Source organism: Amblyomma maculatum, chromosome 8 (genome assembly GCF_055883805.1).
Source record: "Amblyomma maculatum isolate TAMU_Amacu chromosome 8, ASM5588380v1, whole genome shotgun sequence".
NCBI classification, from domain to species: domain Eukaryota; kingdom Metazoa; phylum Arthropoda; class Arachnida; order Ixodida; family Ixodidae; genus Amblyomma; species Amblyomma maculatum.
In genome coordinates this window covers 31,320,909-31,342,121 of record NC_139351.1, presented here as the reverse complement: position 1 = coordinate 31,342,121, position 21,213 = coordinate 31,320,909, and the positions used below count along the sequence as shown (strand labels likewise).

At 42.7% G+C, this 21,213-nt stretch overlaps 1 protein-coding gene across 1 annotated transcript in view; it reads left to right on the top strand.

Annotated features, from left to right (window-relative positions):
* LOC146180850 (protein O-mannosyl-transferase TMTC1-like) overlaps positions 1-21,213 on the top strand; it is a 158,141-nt gene that overhangs the window by 71,690 nt on the left and 65,238 nt on the right. Inside the window, exon 5 of the mRNA XM_084575666.1 lies at positions 12,817-13,029. Within this exon, the coding sequence (XP_084431792.1) occupies positions 12,817-13,029 (213 nt within the window). The remainder of the gene's footprint in view (positions 1-12,816; positions 13,030-21,213) is intronic.

The window sequence follows — 21,213 nt, the reverse complement described above, 5'->3', positions numbered from 1 at the left end:
CTTGCCATGTGGCCTGGCAGACAGTGCGCGGGATTTGAATAAAGCGATGGCTCGGAAAGTTCAATTTGTGCAGTAATTTAAGAACAGTTATGCCCCAAAGTGTCTGGTGGCGTCAGAAAAGCGGTGAATGCTTGTCTGCAAAAGAACGTCGCTGTGACGGCATGACATCAATGACATGCCAAGACTGCGAATATTTTGCCACGCTTTTAATTGGTATGCGCACCATTTATTAATGCAATCGTGGACGTGCTGGACATACGGGCCAGCGGACTGTGTTTTGTCAAGTATGCGAAGAAGCTTCGCAAAAAGTGGCTGCAGGATCCAAAAGTTCGAAAAACAAATCGCTTCGAGAAAAAGTCGCTACCAGACGAGATCAATGAAAGAAGCCTACTCTCGTCAGCTGGAACAGCCGTCGGAGCACGACTGCATTCTGAGAAGAGTAAGCCAGTACAGGTATGCTTTAGACAAAAGTACCCTCGACCTGGCCGTGTTTGTCCTCTCCTTGCTGTTGCTGCTCTTGCAGAACGCAAAGGTTGGACACATAATTTGTCACCTAAACATTGTCATATGTAAACAGGGAAGCTAATGTGAAGAGGTAATACGAATGTCATGATAATTATTCCAGCCGGACTACCGAAGGGGGATTAAATGCCGCGCGCAATACTAACTGTTCGCACGTGTGATCCAAGCGATCGGGTCGATTTGAATGTGTTCCTACGTTGACGTGTGTTCTGGAGTCGCGCCTAGAAATCGCAGTATGAGCGGACAATCTCCCGAAGGGTGCTCGGCAAAGCAAGATTAAGTAACAATGTCGTTTTCCAACCAATAGTGTCTGCAGACAGCAGCTTCAGCCAGCATAAAAAAATGGAGATGTGCTTTTGCAACTTTGATCTAAATTTTTAGGCAACGAAGACGGAATTATCCTGAGAACTGGAAAAAATAAAACGAAGAAATTCGCCATGTAGCAGAGGCCCAAAGGCCTTTCGAGCAAAGGCAGCAACCAGGAATAGCACAGCAAAGCCTCCGGCGGCATTTGACGGTAAAAGATTCTTTTTTGTCTTAGGTACGTTCGGCTGGGCCCCCTGCGAGGTGGGTCTCATTAGCGCCACTCGTGGCAGAAAGTGCCATTTATTGTGGAATTCGCTCCACGCTGCATTTTTTTTTTTTTGAAAGCTTACTTGCATTGATTTATAAAAACCTCTAATTAGCTAAAACGTTTCATAATTTTACACGCTATCTAAAGCATTCGAAAGAGAGGAACAGATTTCCGCCAGAATGCACCTCATGAGCACTGACTGCAATTGACAGTGAATAGGCATATTATAACCGAAATGGGTGATACGCCCTCCACCCCCCGATTCGGGCGTGACAATCGGCTTCTAGCGAATACGTTGAGAGATATTTGATAAGCCACTCATGTTAATGCGATTTTCGATCCTTTGCTGAGAGCAGTTAGCGGCGCTGGTATAGGTTGTTTTAAAGGAACCAAGATGCGCTATAAAAAGACAGCCACAGGAAAACGCCAAGGAGACAGACAGAGCTAAAACAGAGCTAAGATTGCGCTCTGTCTGTCTCCTTGGCTTTTTCCTGTGGCTGTCTTTTTATAGCGCATCTTGGTTCCTTTAAAGCAATGCACCAACTCGCCCAACAAGAAGTTCTTCTAAACTACCGGTATAGGTTGTGTTTCTCAGCCTGCTATATTTCAAAGGAGGACGCGGCCTGCACAGGTTGCCCCCGTGTGACTTATTTATTCTCGGCATTTTATCAAGTCCAAAGCCTTCCTTGCCTCATGATTCGTGCAACCAGAACCCTTCCTCCGCACCTGTCGATCATCCAGAAATCGATAATAAGAAATTCATTCACTGATAATTAATCTTGATAACTATATATTGATTATTCATAGTCATAAGTAGTCGTGTTAGTCATAGTCATATTGGTGTTCATGATAGGTTAAATTCATTGTCGTAGGAATGCTACAGTGCCTGAGGTCATAATCGTTCAATGCAGATGGCGCCATGGCATAATCAGACATGTCTGAACACGCGAGGCATTTGTGGAATTTATATACTACAACAAAAGGCCATTGAAGTTCTGACACACGGGCTCAACCTGACCAATAACAGGAGAAAAATGATCTCACCTTGCCGCATTTAAGAGGACTTAAGTGCCCCCCCCCCCACCCCCTCGGAAAGTTTTCCTGCTGCCGCGCAATTCCCACTATCTGCATTCACTGACAGCTGTTGTGACTCGGATAAAATTCGAGTGAGCACAGAACTCGGAGGATCCTGCACAGCGCGGCTTCTCTAATTACAGGGAACTTTCGGAAAACCATATTTATTTTATGGGAGGTAGTTAGAGAGCGCAATCTTTTGGCCTATCATAAGATCGCACAGTAGTAATAAATAAAGCTACAGCTACAGATCATCTCTCGAGACACCTTTAGTATCTTGCTTTTTTCTTTTTACACCAACGCCCCCCCCCCCCCCCCCCTCCCCATCAACGTCTTCAGTTGGGTTGTTCTGGCTGTCTTATCTATTCGGTGTGCGCACAGTATAAATGATACAAGCTAAATCTTGGGAAAAAGATACAAAGGTGAACAGTGTTATATTTCCATAACAGTATCAATTATTATCAATCATTATTTGCAGTTCATCCCCCGGGTTGCTTAGCAAGGCAATGTCATTAGCAAATCGCAGATTACTGAAGTATTCTTCATCTACCCTTATTCCTAATTCTACAGCTTTGTCAAGTTAAAAATAATGCCCTAAAACTCAATTGTGCAGCCATTTTTGACATAATTTTTTTTTTTAATTTCGAGGCCATTGCAGAGTCTTTTTATGCCAGTGTTATAAACATGTTAATATAGTTGACCAAGTGATCTAATGAGTGGCACGATCAAAATTATTTAGCATGAAATCGCACCGAAGAGTTAAGGCTGGTCTGAAAATTAGTTTAGTGCGTTATTGAGAATATCGCCAATAGATAGCAGACGACTACAAGACTGCCGAAACGGCATCTTCAGATATAGCGAATAGTATGATGAGATCACACAGGGTGCGAAAACGTCTACGCAGAGAGCGCCACGAAAATATCTGACATGGCGCCAGCTCGCGCCTGGCTCCTCACGCATCCGCAGACCGACTCCAGCATACGTTCGTGTAAAGCCCCCGTTCGTGCCCATAGGTGCGCCGCTCGTGCGCCCCATGGTGCGGGGCTTTAACAGCCTGGAAAGAATTTGTTCTCGAAATCCTATGTGAGCGGCTGCACATACGTACGCTCTCTGCAAGAGGTCTGGAGTATCGGATTCGTTACATTATTAGCAATTATCCGCTTAGTGCCGTTGAAAAAGGCTATTACCGGATGCCTACTCTCCGGAAGAGCGTTCTGCAAATCAGTTGATAAAATGAGGCATAAAAATGGCTCAGGTCGGGGAAAACTTCAAATAAGGTAGGATGCTCTATGCTTTTTTAATAAAATGAAGGAATGGTATCATCATATGTATAAAGGCGCATGCGGCAAAAGAAGGTTTTCGTGTCAGCAACAAAATTCATATCCATGACAGCCTCTGGAGTAGGTAACGTTACGCTTTCAAGATAAAATCTTTACTTCTTATGGATATAAAATGATATATAAGAACCTAAGATATGTTTTTACTTCTTTTCTATTTCTTTTCTTTCTTTACTTCTTTTTTTCAGGGCTGGGCATAATAGCACGTGGAATATTGCTTTATAATAAGGAGATTTATATTATGCACCTCAGCTTAAAATGCGCAAGACCCCTAAAGATGAGCAGTGAGTTTGAATGTTTTACCAGGTTTTACGAAGCGAGAGAATATTTCAACGCTTTGGCCAACGCACGCCTCACGATTAGTTCTTTTCTGTGTAGCCAGCGCAAAAAAAAAAATATACTTTCTACAGCTCGCGTCACTTCTAAATGCACATCACTGAGTGGTCGCTCATTCTTTTTACTGGTGGTTTAAACACACGGAAAAGTCCGGAAACTGCGTTATGTTACTACATTTAATTACGTTAACTGGAGATTTGGGCCGAGTATTCACGCCATAGAGCTTCTGGCAGACTTACCTTTCTGCACGTAGTGCCTGTTCTTAGGTAATTTCTGTAAAGATTATTCTGGTGTGCGCCACTTAAAATACTGGCTTACGTAACTGCAAGAAAACAATAACACAAGACGACAAAACCAGTGAGAATCCGGGCACATCCAAGGTTTTCTTTTCATTGCGAAGGTAGGGGAGGTTTCAAAGGCTTCGCAGTCATGGGAGCAGGCTTGAACGTCTTCAATGCTGTCGTTTCTGCAGCTGCGTTGTTTCGGTAATTCTTGGTTTTCATCGTTCCGGCTCAGCTATGCGACGCGCGGCAGAGCTTCAAGATGATTGGGAAAACTGTTACCATGCTTCAAAATTTCCGGTATTAGACGCCGTTGACAGCACTCCCAGCGCCATAGACGCGCCTGATGTTATCCCACTTCATCATCATCAGTCGCATATAGCTTCCTCAGAAATGCGTTACACGGGCCCATGGTGTGGCTGCGGTCTTCCTTTAAAGCGAACGCTTCATACGCTAGGTAGATCCGGTCTTGGCATGTGTTTCAATTCAACCTTCATTCCACCTTCATGGAGCAGGAGGACAAACTGTTGCTATGCGATTCAGGCGTTGGCAAAAATATTTACAGATATTGTGCTTTTCCTTTCCTATAACAACACACAATATCAGCGGGGGCTACCCACTGAACTTCAAGAAGCCACAGGACAAATTGAGGTTATAATTGTATTTTGCCTTCCTTTCCCCAAAACATCAGACCGATTGAAGTGTAATCTTGTGGACCACCTTGGTGTCGCACCACAGGGTCATGTCATTGACCCTTTAATTTTTAGGTGACCTCTCCCTTTCCAACTTAGAACTGAATATACTGTGAAAGAGGATGGAGAACGTGATTATTCAAGGGTTGACTTCACATGGCGCAATCGCGCGCTGGCGCAATCGCGCGCGCGGTCACAACGTCAATAAATGGATTTACGAACAACGGACAACCTCACTTCGACTCAAAGCCAGCCATGGACACCAGTGGTGATGATGATGCCCTTAGCGCGGCGTACCAAACCAGGTAAATCGGGATATGACAATGTTTTACAAAACATAACCATGTTGTGAAGTTTTCGCAGAATACCACGTTCAACTACGCCAAACCTCAGCTCATTATTCATAAATAAGCTGCGGATATTGTATCAAGTGGAGAAAAGCAGCTAAAGATAACATGCTATATAGCACACTGCTTGTTATATTGCGACATATATGCCCTGCATCGCTGGACGCTACAGAAGACAACGATCAGCAACAGTGACACAGAAGACGACAAAGTGGTAGCAACGTTTAGTGCTAGAAGAAGGTTAACGCTGTTGTGATTCTGTGCTTTGTGTGCTGCGTCAACCTGGACTAACCTTCGTGCACTAACCTTGCCACGTATCAATATTATTGACAAATGTGTATGTGGGTTCGCATAACCTAACTATTCTCATTTTTGATATCTCGGGCGTCTATATCGCATGTATTTCGGCTCTCTAAAGCAATGTTGTATTCAGCTGGAGTCATTCGAACAGCGCATTTAGAGGAATGGTCAAGTCGTGGCTTCTGATTTCTTTTTTTTTTCTTTCTCGATTTCTTGTCGCATGCAATACGGATAGTTCGGAAACATAGGGAGAGAGAGAGAGAGGGGCGAGCTCTGACAGAGGAAAAGTACAGTTTTCTACGCTCTTTTACTCCGTGCGTGAGATCTGTGCGACATATCTGAGTATTTATCACTCTGCTCCACTATACTGCCTTTCCCGCCCGGTTATTCTCAGCGGCAAGTGTTTTAACGCGACGCGAGACTTAATTTTTCTTAATTTTTCGATACTTAATTGACGCGAGACTTAATTGGCGGAGTTCAATTTTGCTCCCAATTTTTTCACCCACGCAACCGTACGTTGACATCCATTGTAATAAAAACAGCTCGAACAGGAATGGATGTTTAACAACTCGCCCAACAAAGTATCTTGGTAAGTCGTACGTTGACAACAGTATACGGGAACCCCTGATAACGGATCGCCGACTCTTTTCTTGCTTTGGTCTTACAAAGCGGCACATTGTAATTACGTGAAATGGTGCCACATGCACTAAGGGAGCTGTTGACATAGACATCGATCACACACGTGCAAAAACCTGCCAAAGTAGACCAGAGCAGCTACAATTAAAACACGTACTTCTGTCATGTGCTTATTCCGCGGCGTCTCTCCGTCCACGCGGGCTGCGTTTTGTTTCTGAATAGTGCCGACCTGCTAGAGAGTTAATGCAATAACTGTAAACGTTCACATTGTCCGCTCGCCGAGCTATCGTGGCGTTTTACATTGAGCGAACGTGGTCGCCCGCTAAGATAGCGGTCATGCCCGTTTGTTCATTGTCTTCTGATCTATCTAAAGACATTTAAAGAACTGTTTTTCAGCCCTTAAAGGGCTTAAAAAGCTATATATTTATTAGAAATCGCGCACGGGGAATATATATCTCATTAACCGTCCCCGTATTGCACAAATTTTTGAAGCGAAAAGCACCACTACGAGGGTAGGAGCCGAGCATTGCGTAGGCCGTATGCCGCGACCGAGGGACGTCACAGCCAAGGCCAGCTGCGCAGCCCCCTCACCAAGCTCTGCCAGCGTTGCCTTGAAATGCTTAACAGGTGTGCGACTACTCCTCAGTAAAAAAAAAAAAAAAAAAAAAAAAAAGAAAAAAAAAAAAAAAAGAATAGCCTCATCCCAGAATCGAGCCTCCATCCCTGGGATCCCCAGCCGAGCAGTTCACAACTGTGCCGCGGCCCGGGTCGTGAGACGCTCTTCATAATTACGCTTGTCTACTGCGAGGATGATAGCGGGATTCCGCGTGTGACAGATACTGCGATTGGTGCGCAATGTAAAAGTACCAAAGACTAAAATAGTTAAGTCACTCAATTAGGGTGGCGTCAAGGTTGTGACGTCGCCCATCTGCCGTCAGCTATGAGAACCAAGCGGGAACGAGTGCGCTCCAACGCCGCCGGGCGGCGCTTCTTGCTTTCCGCGACTGACAGATGCTGCGCCTTTCCTTTCCTGTAAACGAATTATGGAACTCCGGTGAACTGAGACGCGCTCGACATGGAAGCCAAGGAAAGTTTAGCTGCTGGCGAACGGCATAGAAGACTGGAGAAATTAACTTCCTCTGATCCCGAGGTAGTCACTGCTTTTCGCTACATATATCCAGGCCACGGTGTAAGAATGTGATCCAGGCATAGCAGAGCTAAGCCATCTTTCATTTTAAACAACCTTTCAATAGCAACAAACATTGATGCTAGTATTGAGTATTATAGGATTCGATATATACCATCGTTTACTGCACGTTTATGGTCTAGCCCCCACCCTCATCCGCTGTGCATGTGCATGTGCGTAGCGTGCAATCGTGTCCACTGGCTCAGATGTTCCAATCGTGCAGAGAAACTTTCATTACAGCTGTCATCCAAAGTTTGCGAAATAATCCTACCAGTTTCTCCTGCGCGCCGCGCGTGCCTCCCTCGTAACTTCGTTTACTCGAGAAAGCGTTCTTATAATCAAATCATATCTTCATTGCCAACTGTTTACATAGAGGCCGGCTTCGAATGGAGCCTGGGCTCAGGCTGCGCACTGCTCGCCCTTTGTGTGAGAAGCGCAAGTTTTGAAAGGGTAGCCTTTTTTTTTTTTTTCAATGACGGCACGAATCCCTGGCGGTGAAATTGAATCATTATAGCTCTACACGCATTTTGCGAAAGATTTGTTTGCCTCCCCGTAGCAGAAATTACTCGAGGCGCGAAGGCAGGTAATGAACATAGCGCCTTCCCTGCTCTGAAAAGTCAACGGAATAGTAAACAAAACATAAATGAATAGTTTAAAAAAAGACACGGGAAAGACACAAAAATTTACAAGCCATCTAAGATCAGCGAAGTAAGTTTTGACATCTTGATTCGCTGAAACAAATAAAATACAATATAGAAGGGACACTTCTTCAGCGTAACCCATCATTCCTAGCGAGGCCATTGGCGCCGATAAAAACATGGGGGCAGAAAATTACATAAAATTGCGGTCTTTTCGCCTTCTCTTAGAAATTACACTATTTACTTGCTCACAACTGGCGACAAGGTGTTTTCGCGCTGTGCAGGCAGTAGGTAAACGACGTGAATGCCACAGATAATTGACATCCTTGAAGTGCTTGATCACATAGCGAGTTTTGTAAGGTGGCATGCACACGTCTTTACCGGGGGTGATACCTACGCGCCTAATTTTCCCAATATTTTTTATGAGTATTTGTATAATGCGAGAAGAAATTTGTTGTGTGGAGGTGTCATTTTAAGGTCCTCAAATTATTTATTTTTTTTTTTTTTTGACCACGATAAGCTGTATGCAGTGCAGCAACGCCTGCAAGTGTTTGCATAGCAGCCGCTATAGGAGTCCTTGTTGTCATTAAACATTCCCGACCAATCAATTCCAATTTTAAGAGCAAAACATGGGGGCAGAAAATTACATAAAATTGCGGTCTTTTCGCCTTCTCTTAGAAATTACACTATTTACTTGCTCACAACTGGCGACAAGGTGTTTTCGCGCTATGCAGGCAGTAGGTAAACGACGTGAATGCCACAGATAATTGACATCCTTGAAGTCAATTATCCTTGAAGTTCTTGGACGAATTGCGCACAGCTAGGCATAGTAAGTTCATGAGTTGCGAATGTGTCACATGACCCTATGATGGTTATAACGATAATGAAGACATCATCCTTTAATTCAATTTGTGATGAAGCAGGACGAGGTCTTACCTATGCGTATTAATGTTTGACAAAGAGATTTTTTTTTAATGTTTTATACACTTTTTCGTGCACCTGTAGTAGCACTGCTGTAAAGAGAGCACTTGAAAAACTGTTCAAAGACCGAAAGGTCTGTGCCGTCATCGACGAAGCCGTCTCCTTAAAACCATTCCAAGCTTACGTTGTTACCTGGGAGTTGTCTGACACTGCCACAGCAAAATAAAAAATAAATGATGCCATTACTTTTTCTGACTTCGAGCGTCTTGCGGCACCTATAAACTGTAGGACTTACGCACCAGTTCATTTAAATCTCCTTGGCTGCAGCCGCCAAACACCACAAGCATTTGTTTATGGGAAATATGTATTTAGAGCCATGAGATATATTTCCCGGTGTCTGAATTATTACCTGCACACCCTTTATGCAGATCTGATGATAGGTTGTGCTTGCGGAAAGAGAATTCACGCGAATTTCCCAAAGGCACTTAAACAGGTCCGTCCCTCAGAACCAGTCCACCGAACCTATGACCTGCTTTCACTTGTAGTCGGGTCGAAAAATGCGTAAAGTGCAGACGCGACGCCACCAATGCAGGGGTTGTTTCTTCGCACATTATCCCACAGTATACCTGTCCTTACACCCAAGGCAGCAGAAATCAGCAATACTACGAGCAGACAATTGTCACCATGGTTTTCGCTAATAACGGTTAGTCATATTCCCATGGTAGAATCGAATCCAATTACGCTGTTATCTGCGCGATAACGTATGGCGAGCCTAACCTGGCGATCTAGGTTTGCATGGTTAATGGAAATAATTTCAGGGTCTTCTGATAGATATTCATTGGCTTACGAGTGCGAAAAGTTGTGTGTTGTGTAACCTGCACAATTGCCGCCATAAGTCTAAGGTGGATCAACAGCTTTTATATATATATATATATATATATATATATATATATATATATATATATATATATATATATATATATATATATATATATATATATATATATATATATATATATATATATATATATATATATATATATATATAGCAGATCAATCAAGGGGAAATGAGGGTGCTCGTTATAATACATGAAGGAAAGAAGCCAACAGTCGGCGAGGCCAAGGAAAGCGTTGGGGATGGTAATTTGTCTTTTTATTTAATGTTTACTTGGATAATCACAGAAATTAGTAATGTAATCTGTTAGGGGAAAGATAATTAGAAACAAAGTAGAAGAAAAAACAACGTGCCGATGGTGGGATCCGAACCCACGACCTCCGAATAACGCGTCCGGTGCTCTTCCAACTGAGCTACATATATATATATATATATATATAAGCCTAACACACCCTCACCTGAACCGCAGCAAAACCTATGGTTGCTGGCACTAAATATCATCTTGCCTTCGAACTGCAAGTGTTTTTATAACATGGCAGCTTTACTTGCCTACCCTTCGTGTAACGAGGAGCCCATAATTACTAATTTCAAGAAGCTCTGAAGGATTTGAAGAACATCCACAGTCTATAATAGTCGCCTAAGATATATGCGCTGTTTATTGGTACTAGCTAGTGCCTACATAGTTATTCACTGCTTTAAAGTTATCATAGTTTATAGACACGGCAATCGTAATAATCAATGAGCACAAAAAGAAAAAGATTGAACATAGTAACGTAGAACTGAAAAACAAGCATGCATATACACGAACTGCTAATCTATAAACTTCTATAGTTGAGCCACCGTAAAATACAATTCCCAGTCTGTCTTAATATCTCAGCTAACGTACTTTGTAATGCAACAGAAGTGCCACAAACTCCCCCTGCTTATTTGCCACAAGTTCTACTGCTGACGCACTTAGCGTAGTCAGCCTCCCTCAGGCAGCGTGCGCGTGCTCTCATTTCCCAGTATACCTACCCATTTCCTCACAATCTATCGCGCATGGAAGAGGCATGTCTGAGGTGGCTGTGGGTCGGAGGGGCCATTGCACCTCCATTTCGGCCTCAGTGCCGAAGTGACAAGATTTCAGAGCCGGACGAATGCCTTCACTGCGCAGCACACGCTTCCAACACCAGTGCGCACAATCTACTTGTGGAGAATGCCCTAGAAAATCGCTTGTGCGCGCTCGTGTTATTTAAAAGGCAAGCCTGTCTTACACTCAGGACTCCCAATAACAGAAACCATTTATGCTCGAAGTTTATGCAATTTTACACGTAACTGGGCTGCTTGCAATTGTATAAGGCTGTATAACGTTACCCTTTGACAGCACCGTACATGCCGCGCGGTAAATATACTGTTATAAAAAAATACTTCGACACGGAAGGTCCCGCCGTGGTGATTCACTGGTTAGGGCACGCGACTGCTGTGGCCAAGTATGCGGGATCGAATTTTTGCCGTGACGGCTGCTTTTGAAGGAAGCGAAAAGCAAGACGCCCGTATTCTGTACGATGTCAGTGTACGTTCAAGAACACCTGGTGATCGAAATTGCCTGGATCCTTCACTGCGGCGTTTCTCATAACCTGAGTCGTGAAACCCAATACACCAAAACAATTTTCTGCGAGCAACTGGGTAGAGGTTAGCAGTTACCAAGAAGCAATCATTTTGACAAGAACCATATTTCATGGACCACTACGTAGGAGAGAACAAGCGGCGCTGGAGCACATTGCGGCCGCGCCTTTGAATGACTTTCATGACGCTGAGTTGATAATGCGTCGCACTTCACTGTCGCCGTTTGAATTGCGATTGAACGCTAAGCGCATGATGCCTCGAAGCGCAACAGCAGGCAAACGCATTTTTTTACAGATTGCATTGAAAGCGAGAGCATGTTCACATGTGTGCGATTTTTTTTTAATTCGTTATTGTTTGAATGTGGATCCTATTGAAAGACACACAAAACTAGGATAAGCATTGTAAGGCACTGTAATTTGAATATCTATATTATTTTGCGCAGAGCACTGGTGTTCAAATCACACACTGTCGCCTGGCCGGACCAAAGGGAGATTATCAAACTCACTATGGAACGAGTGCCTTCTACTGCCAGCGTTACTAATGTTTATTATGTGATACTGCACAATTGACACTAAATAAGAATGCCCTTTGCTGAAAGTGACCCTAAATACTCTTGTGACAAGGTGATGCGCATGAAGCTCAGTGAAAACGACATGTGTGCTGTTGACGTGTTGTACTAACTACGACGTCAAAATCGAATTGTCTGCTCTGCTCTACCGTGTTGTTCGCTTTCGCTTGTTTCGCTGCCCTCAATAATAACGGCCAAGGATGACGGTAGTGCTTTTTCTTGCTCCAAGCCGCGGAGCGAAAGAGCGCACGCCACTCGGAAAAGGAGCAAGTGCTGCGCGAATCGGTCCGTCACTAATTGGAAGCAATTGTCTCCTATCAAATCCTCAGAATAAGCCATGGTTTAACTTTGCATCGACCGCGTTTATTGAATAAAATTGAGAAAAAGTCCCGGTTTTTTTTATACCGCAGCGCTCACAAAAGCACTTAAAGAATTGATATAGCATTGTCTTGTCAACTTCTTGGAGCTTCCATTGACACAAACTGCCCAACTGGTTTAATTGAAAAGTTCAGTAATTTTTAGTTTACCAGCTGCAGAATGTTTTTACAGTAAATTATTTCCGAGGTAGCTGAGGGTTTTTTTCTTAGAAATACCTTTTGCACATATTACGCAATCTATATTTAGAAAATTTTGAGAGTTCACTGGATTACCTTGCACGTTTCAGTGTCTTTATTTTTGTACTACTTCAGTCCATACGCAATAGCAGGAAAGTTTTACGTCGATCAAAACGTGTCCGAATTTCGATCGAAAGCGCAAATGAAGAAGCTTGCATTGATGGAATGCTTCAAATATTGAAGCAGTTGCCAGAAATGACGAGCTATATACATCAGCAATCGCACTAACAAACGCATACTTTTGAGGAAGCAATGACTGTCAGGCAATATGCTTATTTTGAAATCCGCAGGATATCGAAGGACGGCCCTGGAAAGGAAGACCAATTCATGTGGCTGGCGGCCTGTGGGCTCCTGTCTGCCTGCTCCCTACTCGCCAAGGAGCAAGGCATCACTGTGCTGCCGCTCTGCATGGCCCTGCGGATACGCACGATTGTCCTGCACACCCCGGTCCTTCAGCAAAGCCCGCAGTGTCAGCATCACAGTCACCGGCAGTGGTATGCACCGTCTTATTTGATACGTGCCCATGCACATTTTCTTGCTTCTGAATGAAGTAAATTTGTACAAAATCGTTGAAAGAAATACCCAAAATAGCCAGCGAGGGAATTGGCTCTTTAAATCTTAAATCGACACTCTCGTTTGACACTATTTTAGGCATTTAATACAATGTCGATGCATACAACAGTTGAGAAAGTTGCTAAAGAAATTTCCTTCACGAAAGTAGTACATTACAAAGCTTCCCTATATTGAGGACATACGAACTATTTCAAATGAGTGTTTTTTTTATAGATTATTTTATACGATGTGACGCACAACCAGATACCTGTAGGCTTCAGGATTCATTAGAGAGATTCTGGAGGTGCAAATGGCTCAGGGTCGAATTGATATTCGGAAATGTAAGGTGGAAGTATCCTTTACATTGGAACTCTCAACGTATGCTTAGTCCTGTCCCCGAGCATGTTGAAAAGCGTAACCGCTGTTGCCTGCAAGCCTGGTCGGTCTTTCCGACGATGCTGCATAATCACATGCCCTTCCGGAAAAGACGCGGCAAGTGAGAACACCAGCATGATTCGTGTCTCGCGGCGTAGCGTTTGTATTTGAGACTGAAGTATGGTTGTATTATTTTCAGGATGTATCGTGCTTTCCAGAAATCTTCCCACCATTCTACGGAAAGCTGCTCTAAGATATTAAACGCTGAATAAACGCAAAATTTGTATTTTTATATGACCGGTTTAATAGGCCAATGGTGCAGACCATACAGACGATTTCATTTTTACTGGTCTGCCCACCACGCTGCAGCAGACTATACTATGACGCTGTATACAGTGTTGTAAAAATCGCTATGAATCCCATAGACGTGCCGTGCCGACTTCAGTATAATCTGAACATAGTCCTGAGCAAGCGCAAGCGCCCAGTTGCTTTAGCTGTCAGTGTTTTCGCTTACACTGACTTCTGTCAAAGGCAACCGAAATGCCGGCAGAAGTAATGAATCCCGGCGCTGCATGATATTCTTTATTTATTTATTTATTCAGGTTACTCCTAAAGGCCCTCCAAAGGAGGGTATTACATAGGGGGGGGGGGGGGGAGATACAATTGTAAAAAACACGCTGCAATTAGCAACAATTACAATACGAACCATTAAATATAGCATCAAAAGAGGAAAGAAAGACGACACCAAAATATTCTACACATTTTCGTCACAGCGAAGCAGCTCTTGGAATTTTTTTTTTATGTTAGTTTCTGTAGCGATGTGCGATGGCAAGTTATTCCATTCAATGATAGTGCGAGGTATGAATGAATTGGCATAAGATGATAAATGACACTGTGCGCGTTTAACTTTGAAGGCATGATCAAGTCGTTAAAAAATGACATCAGGTGACTGAAACAAATCACTGCGCAGTAGTGGATGGTGATAAAGCTTATGGAAAAGAGTTAACCGAGCGTGTTTACGACGACATGATAAGTCTTCCAGTTCAGCACGTTGTTTTAATGCTGTGACGCTAGTGAAAGGTGAGCAGTCTGAAAAAATAAAACGCACAGCACGGTTCTGCAAGGATTCGATGTTGGGGATAACATAGGCTTGATCAGGGTCCTAAATAGCCGCAGCATATTCAATTTTAGGGCGTATTAGAATGATATAAGCAAGTTTTTTAACATGGATAGGAGCGTGTTTGAGACTTCGTTTACGAAGACCAAGTGAACGGTTAGCAGCAGCTAGGGTGAGGTCGATATGGTGATGCCATGTTAGATCAAACTGAAGGTGCACACCAAGGTATTTGTAAGTGTTTGTTAGTTCAACAACATTGTCATTGAGCATATAAGTGGTTGAAATGCGAGCTGTACGACCGGTGAAAGTTATCTGTTTAGTTATAGAAACGTTTAAAGTCATTAACCAGGATAAGCACCATGAGCTTACTGCGTTCAGGTCAGATTGTAGGAATTGGCGGTCACTGTCATTAATAATGTTACGGTAAATTACGCAGTCATCTGCGAAGAGACGAACTCTAGATGTTACACAGGCAGGTAAATACTTAATATAGATTAGAAAAAGCAAAGGACTAAGCACGCTTCCTTGGGGTACACCAGATGTCACATAAGTCAAAGAAGAGTTAGAATTATTAACTGAGGTATGCTGAGATCTAGAAGAAAGAAAGTCCTTAATCCAGGCGAGCACGTTAGGGTGGATGTTAAGCTGTGCTAGTTTTAGTAAAAGTCTGTGATGAGGAACACGATCGAATGCTTTTGAAAAATCCAGAAAAACTGCGTCGACCTGAAAGCCTGCGTTAAGTCTCGAAGGCACCTGTTTCGACTAAAATGACTATGTACAAAGCATTGGTACGTTCAAAGATTGAATATGCTTCTGCAATCTGGGATCCCGGTTTCACGAACTTGAAATCCTCACTCGAAATGGTTCAAAATAATTCGGCGCGTTTCATTCTTTCCAATTACAGTCGCACTAGCAGCATAACTTCAATGAAACTAACACTATCTTTGCCATCTCTCGAGCTTAGAAGGAAAATTTCACGTCTTAGCCTTTTTCACAAAATTTATCATCATAACGAATTGAGGCATACTTTCATTTCGCAGCCATCGTATCGCTCCTCCCGCGTCGATCATGCTTACAAAGTAAATGTCATAACTTGCAATACTAATGCCCTTTTTTATTCCTTTCTACCTCGTACGTCAGTAGAGTGGAATCGCCTTCCGCCCGATATCGCATTAATCCAAGATCACGATTCATTTCGCTCATCACTGATGCAATATCTTGAAGCTGATCCGTGACACTTTTTTTTTTTCCTGACTATTATGTTATTTCCGTTTTTGCTTTTTCATGCTTGTTTGCTCCCAGTGCTGTTGTTCTTTTCGCTGTATAATGCTGTTCTCTCACCGCTCATGATTGTTTTCAATTTATTCCGCTTGTATAACTTTCTTTATTGTAAGATTGTTTTCGTTGTTCTGTATTCCCTTGTTCGTTTAGCCTTTGTTATGTTTTGTTCATTTAGTGTTCTATGCTTTCTATCATATATGATGTACCACTCCCCTCTGTAATGCGTATGCGCTTGAGGGTAATAAAATGAAATTAAATAAAAGTGATGATTGTAAGTCATTAACAAAGCCACCTAGTTGAGTGTCACATGAAAAACCCTTGCGAAAACCGTGCTGATATTTGAAAATAATGTTATGATCTTCGAGGTAGTTAATGACTTGGCTATGAATGATATGCTCTAGAAGTTTGCATAAGTTGCTGGTTAACGAGATGGGTCGACAGTTAAGTGGGGAGGAACGTTCACCTGATTTGAATATAGGTATCACCTTTGCTACACGCCAGTCATTAGGAATTAGTCCATTTGATAACGACTGCCAGAATAGACAGGACAAGATAGCGGAGATGCTTCTGGATGTATTTTTCAGTATGTTATTGTTAAAGCCAAGGTGATCCGAGCTACTTGTAATTTTGAGATTATTTAATAATGCTGAAATGCCTGCTTCGTTAATAACTATGTCAGGCATGCAGATGTGATGAAATGTATTTAAGATAGGAGATGAGCTATTGTCTTCGTTGGTAAAAACTGATGAGAAGGTAACGTAAAGAACCTGAGCACAATCGGATTCATTGATTATGACGCCGTTACTGTCGGAAAGCAAAATGTCAGGATGAAAGCTAGGATTTATGATGCGCCAAAATTTACGAAGGTTGTTGGTTAACAGATAGGACAAGTCATGATTGCAAAAATTAACGTCGAGTGGATTTTAATAACAACTGGTATTCTCTGTCGCATTTCTTATACTTTTCCCACGTGCCTAAACTACCTTTTTTTTTGGCCTGCCGATAAAGTCGCTTTTTTTTTTTTTGTTATTCATACGCCGCAGCTTGTGATCAAACCATGGTGTATTGCTGCTACATCTAATGGACGTAAGAGGCACAAAGTTGTCGATAAGGTTAGTAAGGGTAGTTTTGAATAAATCCCAATTTTGCTCAACAGTGCGCAATAAATATTGATTTTTGAACTGGACAGCAAAATAATCTAATTCAGTGTTAATTCTTTTATAATTAGCTCTGTTGTAACATCTGATTTGTTTAACAGTAGTTTTCTTTTCGTTAAAGGAACCGGTAATGCGTCCTGTTATTACGTCGTGATCTGAAATGCCGTCTAAATGAATTATGTCTGAACAAATATCAGGATTATTTGTTAGTAATAAATCAAGAATGTTGGCGGTGCTCGATGTGCGACGTGTGGGAATGGTGATAAGTTGCGACAGCGAAAAATCAAGACATGATTGAAGAAACATATGAGCTTCGTTTTCACTCGCTGTGACGAATTGTGTAAACCAGTTTATGCTAGGGAAGTTGAAGTCTCCAAATATGAGCAGTGTAGAGTTAGGGAAACGCGTACAAATTTCACACAGGATTCGATTAAAATCAGCAGAAAAGCAAACAGTCATATTAGGAGGACGGTAGATAGCACCAATGATTACATCAATTGAAAAGCACTTTAAAAAAACCCCTACGCATTCAAGAAAAGAACTAACCATCACAGGTACAGCCAACAAATCGTCTTTTACCGCCAAGAGTACACCACCTCCTCTACGATTTTGTCTGTCATTTCGAAAAATACAAAAACGTGTTTCGGTGACAAAAATGGTGTTATCAGGAACTAAGTCAGTGAGCCATGTTTCAGTTAGAGCTATTACTGATGCGGAGCATGAGTCGATCAGCGAAGATATTTCAAAAACCCTCGATACAACACTTCTGATGTTAGTGTAAAGAAAAGCAATGGTTTTTTTTGGTATTACATGATGATCTTTGTGAAGAATGGGAAGCTGGTGCTTTATCTGGGATAAAAGAAAAACGTCACTCTTCCGTGGATTGGCGAAAAACGCAGACTACGAGGGCAGCCTGAGTGTCCCACACATAGACGTCATTATTGATGTGCAGCTAATTAAAAGCGAGACGAATGCGGTCACCTTCCTTTTTTACAGATTTCGCGTACTGCCAGTAACTGAAAGTAACTGAGGCTCTGAGAAATAACATGTCAGCAGTAACGAACTACGTGTGAACTTTCTAGCCACGAGCTTATGCTTCTGCTTTCCGGCGTCCATGTTTCAGTTCTGTTCGCGTCTTTAATTGATACATCGATTGTTCCATGCCGTATTACCATTTTATAGTCAGGTAACATTTCGTTTTGCAGACGCCATCCTGCGGTCACAGCAGCACAAAAAGGACTTACGATTGAAGATTTCACGACAGCCGCGTAAACAGTGGCCATTTTCCGGTTTCTCGATTTTCTGTTTTATGTCGCGTCATATCTGAGCCCGAAGAGATAAAATACTTGTCAGCACTCATTTTACATTTTATCGGAGCAGAGCTTCCATATGCCTCAATGATTTGTGCCCCTAGCGAAGTAGCATGGGATTCACTGTTTTAAGGATGTGCTTTAGGGCCCCAGCCTTAGTGATGGGCCTGCAGAAAAGAGTTACAACATCGTTTACATGACGCTCAACAAAAAGCAAGAAAAACGATGACCGACAGGGTTGGTGCTTGGACAGGGCAACCCAGGAATATTCCAGTTGAGTGTCTCACTCAACTGTAAATCAAGGATCAGCGTGCTGTATAAGAATTCATTTTTTTTTTTCGTTCACTATTTCAGATTCATTTGGTGTTTTGGCTGTGGTCAGTGTCGGTCGATGACGGAGCTTCCGGTTGGAAGTGTCCAGGGAAAATGACTGGGCGATTGGCTCCAGTTACTGAACCTCTCTATATACTGCATATAACACGGCAGTGTTTAGACGGTGCGTGGCTACGTGTGACACTGCAAGCATACTGACGCGACGCCAAATGATTAGAAAAATGAGTATTCGCTTAAAATGGCTGCTTAAGCAACACAGCTCATACACTTGTATGTAGGTTTCTACACTGAAGAAATAAATCTACACTGAAGCAATAAATATATGTCGAAACTTCGCATTTAGCCACATATTGTGTGACTACGGCTTGGGCGAGGTATGTGAAATGTGGTTTGAAAACATGCCTCTATAATGTGAACAGAGCGCAGTCTTTCACTGAAAACTTGATCGAATAGAAATTTGGAGCTATGCCAGGCACGGGGACGCAATCTCTTAGCTGCTACTCAGGAGTATGGGGTTAGGAATTGCTGATGAGAGCGATTATGGGCAAATAACGTACCGAATGCATAGCTCATGCTACTGGGACTACCTTAACACGCAAGCCAAAACAATGAAGCTAAAAATAATGGCGAAAATAGAAGTAATGGTAAAACCTCGGCATGGGAGGAGAGTCAAAACAAGCAAGTACTGAAGGATGATTTTACGAGTAGGTATTATCAGGCTATTCTCAAATATTCCCATTATTAGGGTGATGTTGAACAACCTGGGAAAGAAACAGCAGTTTAATATAGGTAGCAAAGCAATGAATATGGTAGGCGAATTTGTTTACTTAGGACATGTAGTAACCGCAGATTCGGACCACGAAAGAGAAATAAATAACTAGGAGAATAAGATTGGGATGGAGCGCATTTGGCAAGCACTCGCAGATTATGACTAGCAGCTTACCGATATCCCTCAAGAAGAAAGTATACAACAGTTCCATCTTACCTGTACTCACCTATGGGGATGAAACGTGGAGGCTAACCGAGAGAGTTCTACTTAAGTTGAGGACAACGCAGAGGGCTATGAAACGAAAAATGGTAGGGGTAACGTTGAGATAGTAAGTGCGAAGGGTGAATCAGAGAAATAACTCATGTTAAGTGGTCAGGGCATGTAGTGCATAGAGAGGACAACCCATGGTCGCTTAGGGCAACGAATTGGGTTCCAAGAGAAGGAAAGCGTAGCAGGTGGCGGCAGAAAGTTAGGTTGGCGGATGAAGTTAAGAAGTTCGCAGGAATCAATTAGGTGCAGCTATCACGGCCGGGTCATTTGAAGGAGTGTGGGGGAAGCCTTTACCCTACAGTGAATATTGTCCGGCTAATGATGATGATTCTCAGTAAACTTGCAGAAAATGCTGTAGAGACAGCTTCAAAGAACGCGAATTAATGAAAAGAAAAATATGGCGCGTTCTACATTAGAACAGCCGCCTCCATTTATGATTACTAATTTGCTAACTACGAAATATCGCATAGATAGAAAGTGTATCAGACTTTTTCTTCGTGTGAGGGGTGAAAAAGAGTTGAGCTAAGAATAGAAACTCAACTTTGTGCAACGTGGACAGTTTTAGAAGGAAAGCAAGCAATACTAACACTAAGACATTGAAATAAAGCAATGTAGATCAATAAACGTAAAAGTATACCAAGGAGAAGAAATGAGTCTAGTATATAAAAGGGACATCAGGCGCGTCTGGCCACTTGTTCAATCCCATTTTATTTGAGACCAGATGTTGGCCTACAAAATCACAAAATTGAAACCCAACGACTAGATGAAACGTTAGCAAACCCAAGTCTACGTTCCCAAGCGTATATATTTTCTGGGTTTCAAACACCCTAATTTCACCTTCCCGAATGATTCTTTTTTTTTCATCACACAAGTGGTCATCATTTGCAATTGTATATTCTTTATCTCCCATCCTAGCTTACGAAAACATTAATATGATATTTATGCTTGTTCCACGAAAAGCACTCTAGACTATCTTTTCTTACATTAAACATTGCGTGGTTAATTTCCTACAGGCAGCCATTCCGGAGGCAGCAATTCTTAGCAGCCTGTGTTGCGTCACAGGTCTCGTCACCGCCGCGGACAGTTGCTCTGCCGGCACTGTTAAATGGGCGCCGTGTGTTGATCGCTCTACTCATATCACAGGTCGTGGCCAATGACTGCTCTCGCCAATTGTGTTCCAGTGAGGATGCGCGATGTCGTCGACGCTCAACGCAATGATGCCACCATCTTTAGCCTGACTATCTAATTCCAACGGCAATCGGGCATTTAGGGCAGGTCGCTTTATGCGGCCTGTCTAGTCAAAACCCTTTCGCCGGCGTGGTGATTGAAGAATAGCAAGCATGTCTCCGACAGGTGGCGGTGTGCAGGTGACATGGTTAAATCGTTTGTGCTCACCAGTTGTAAAGGGGCCGGCCATCAATACCTCCTCATCATCATCATCATTATCGTCAGACATTCATTGGTCAGCGGATTGTGTTAAACCACGAGACCTCTTGACAGGGCTGACATAGCAGCAGTTGCCA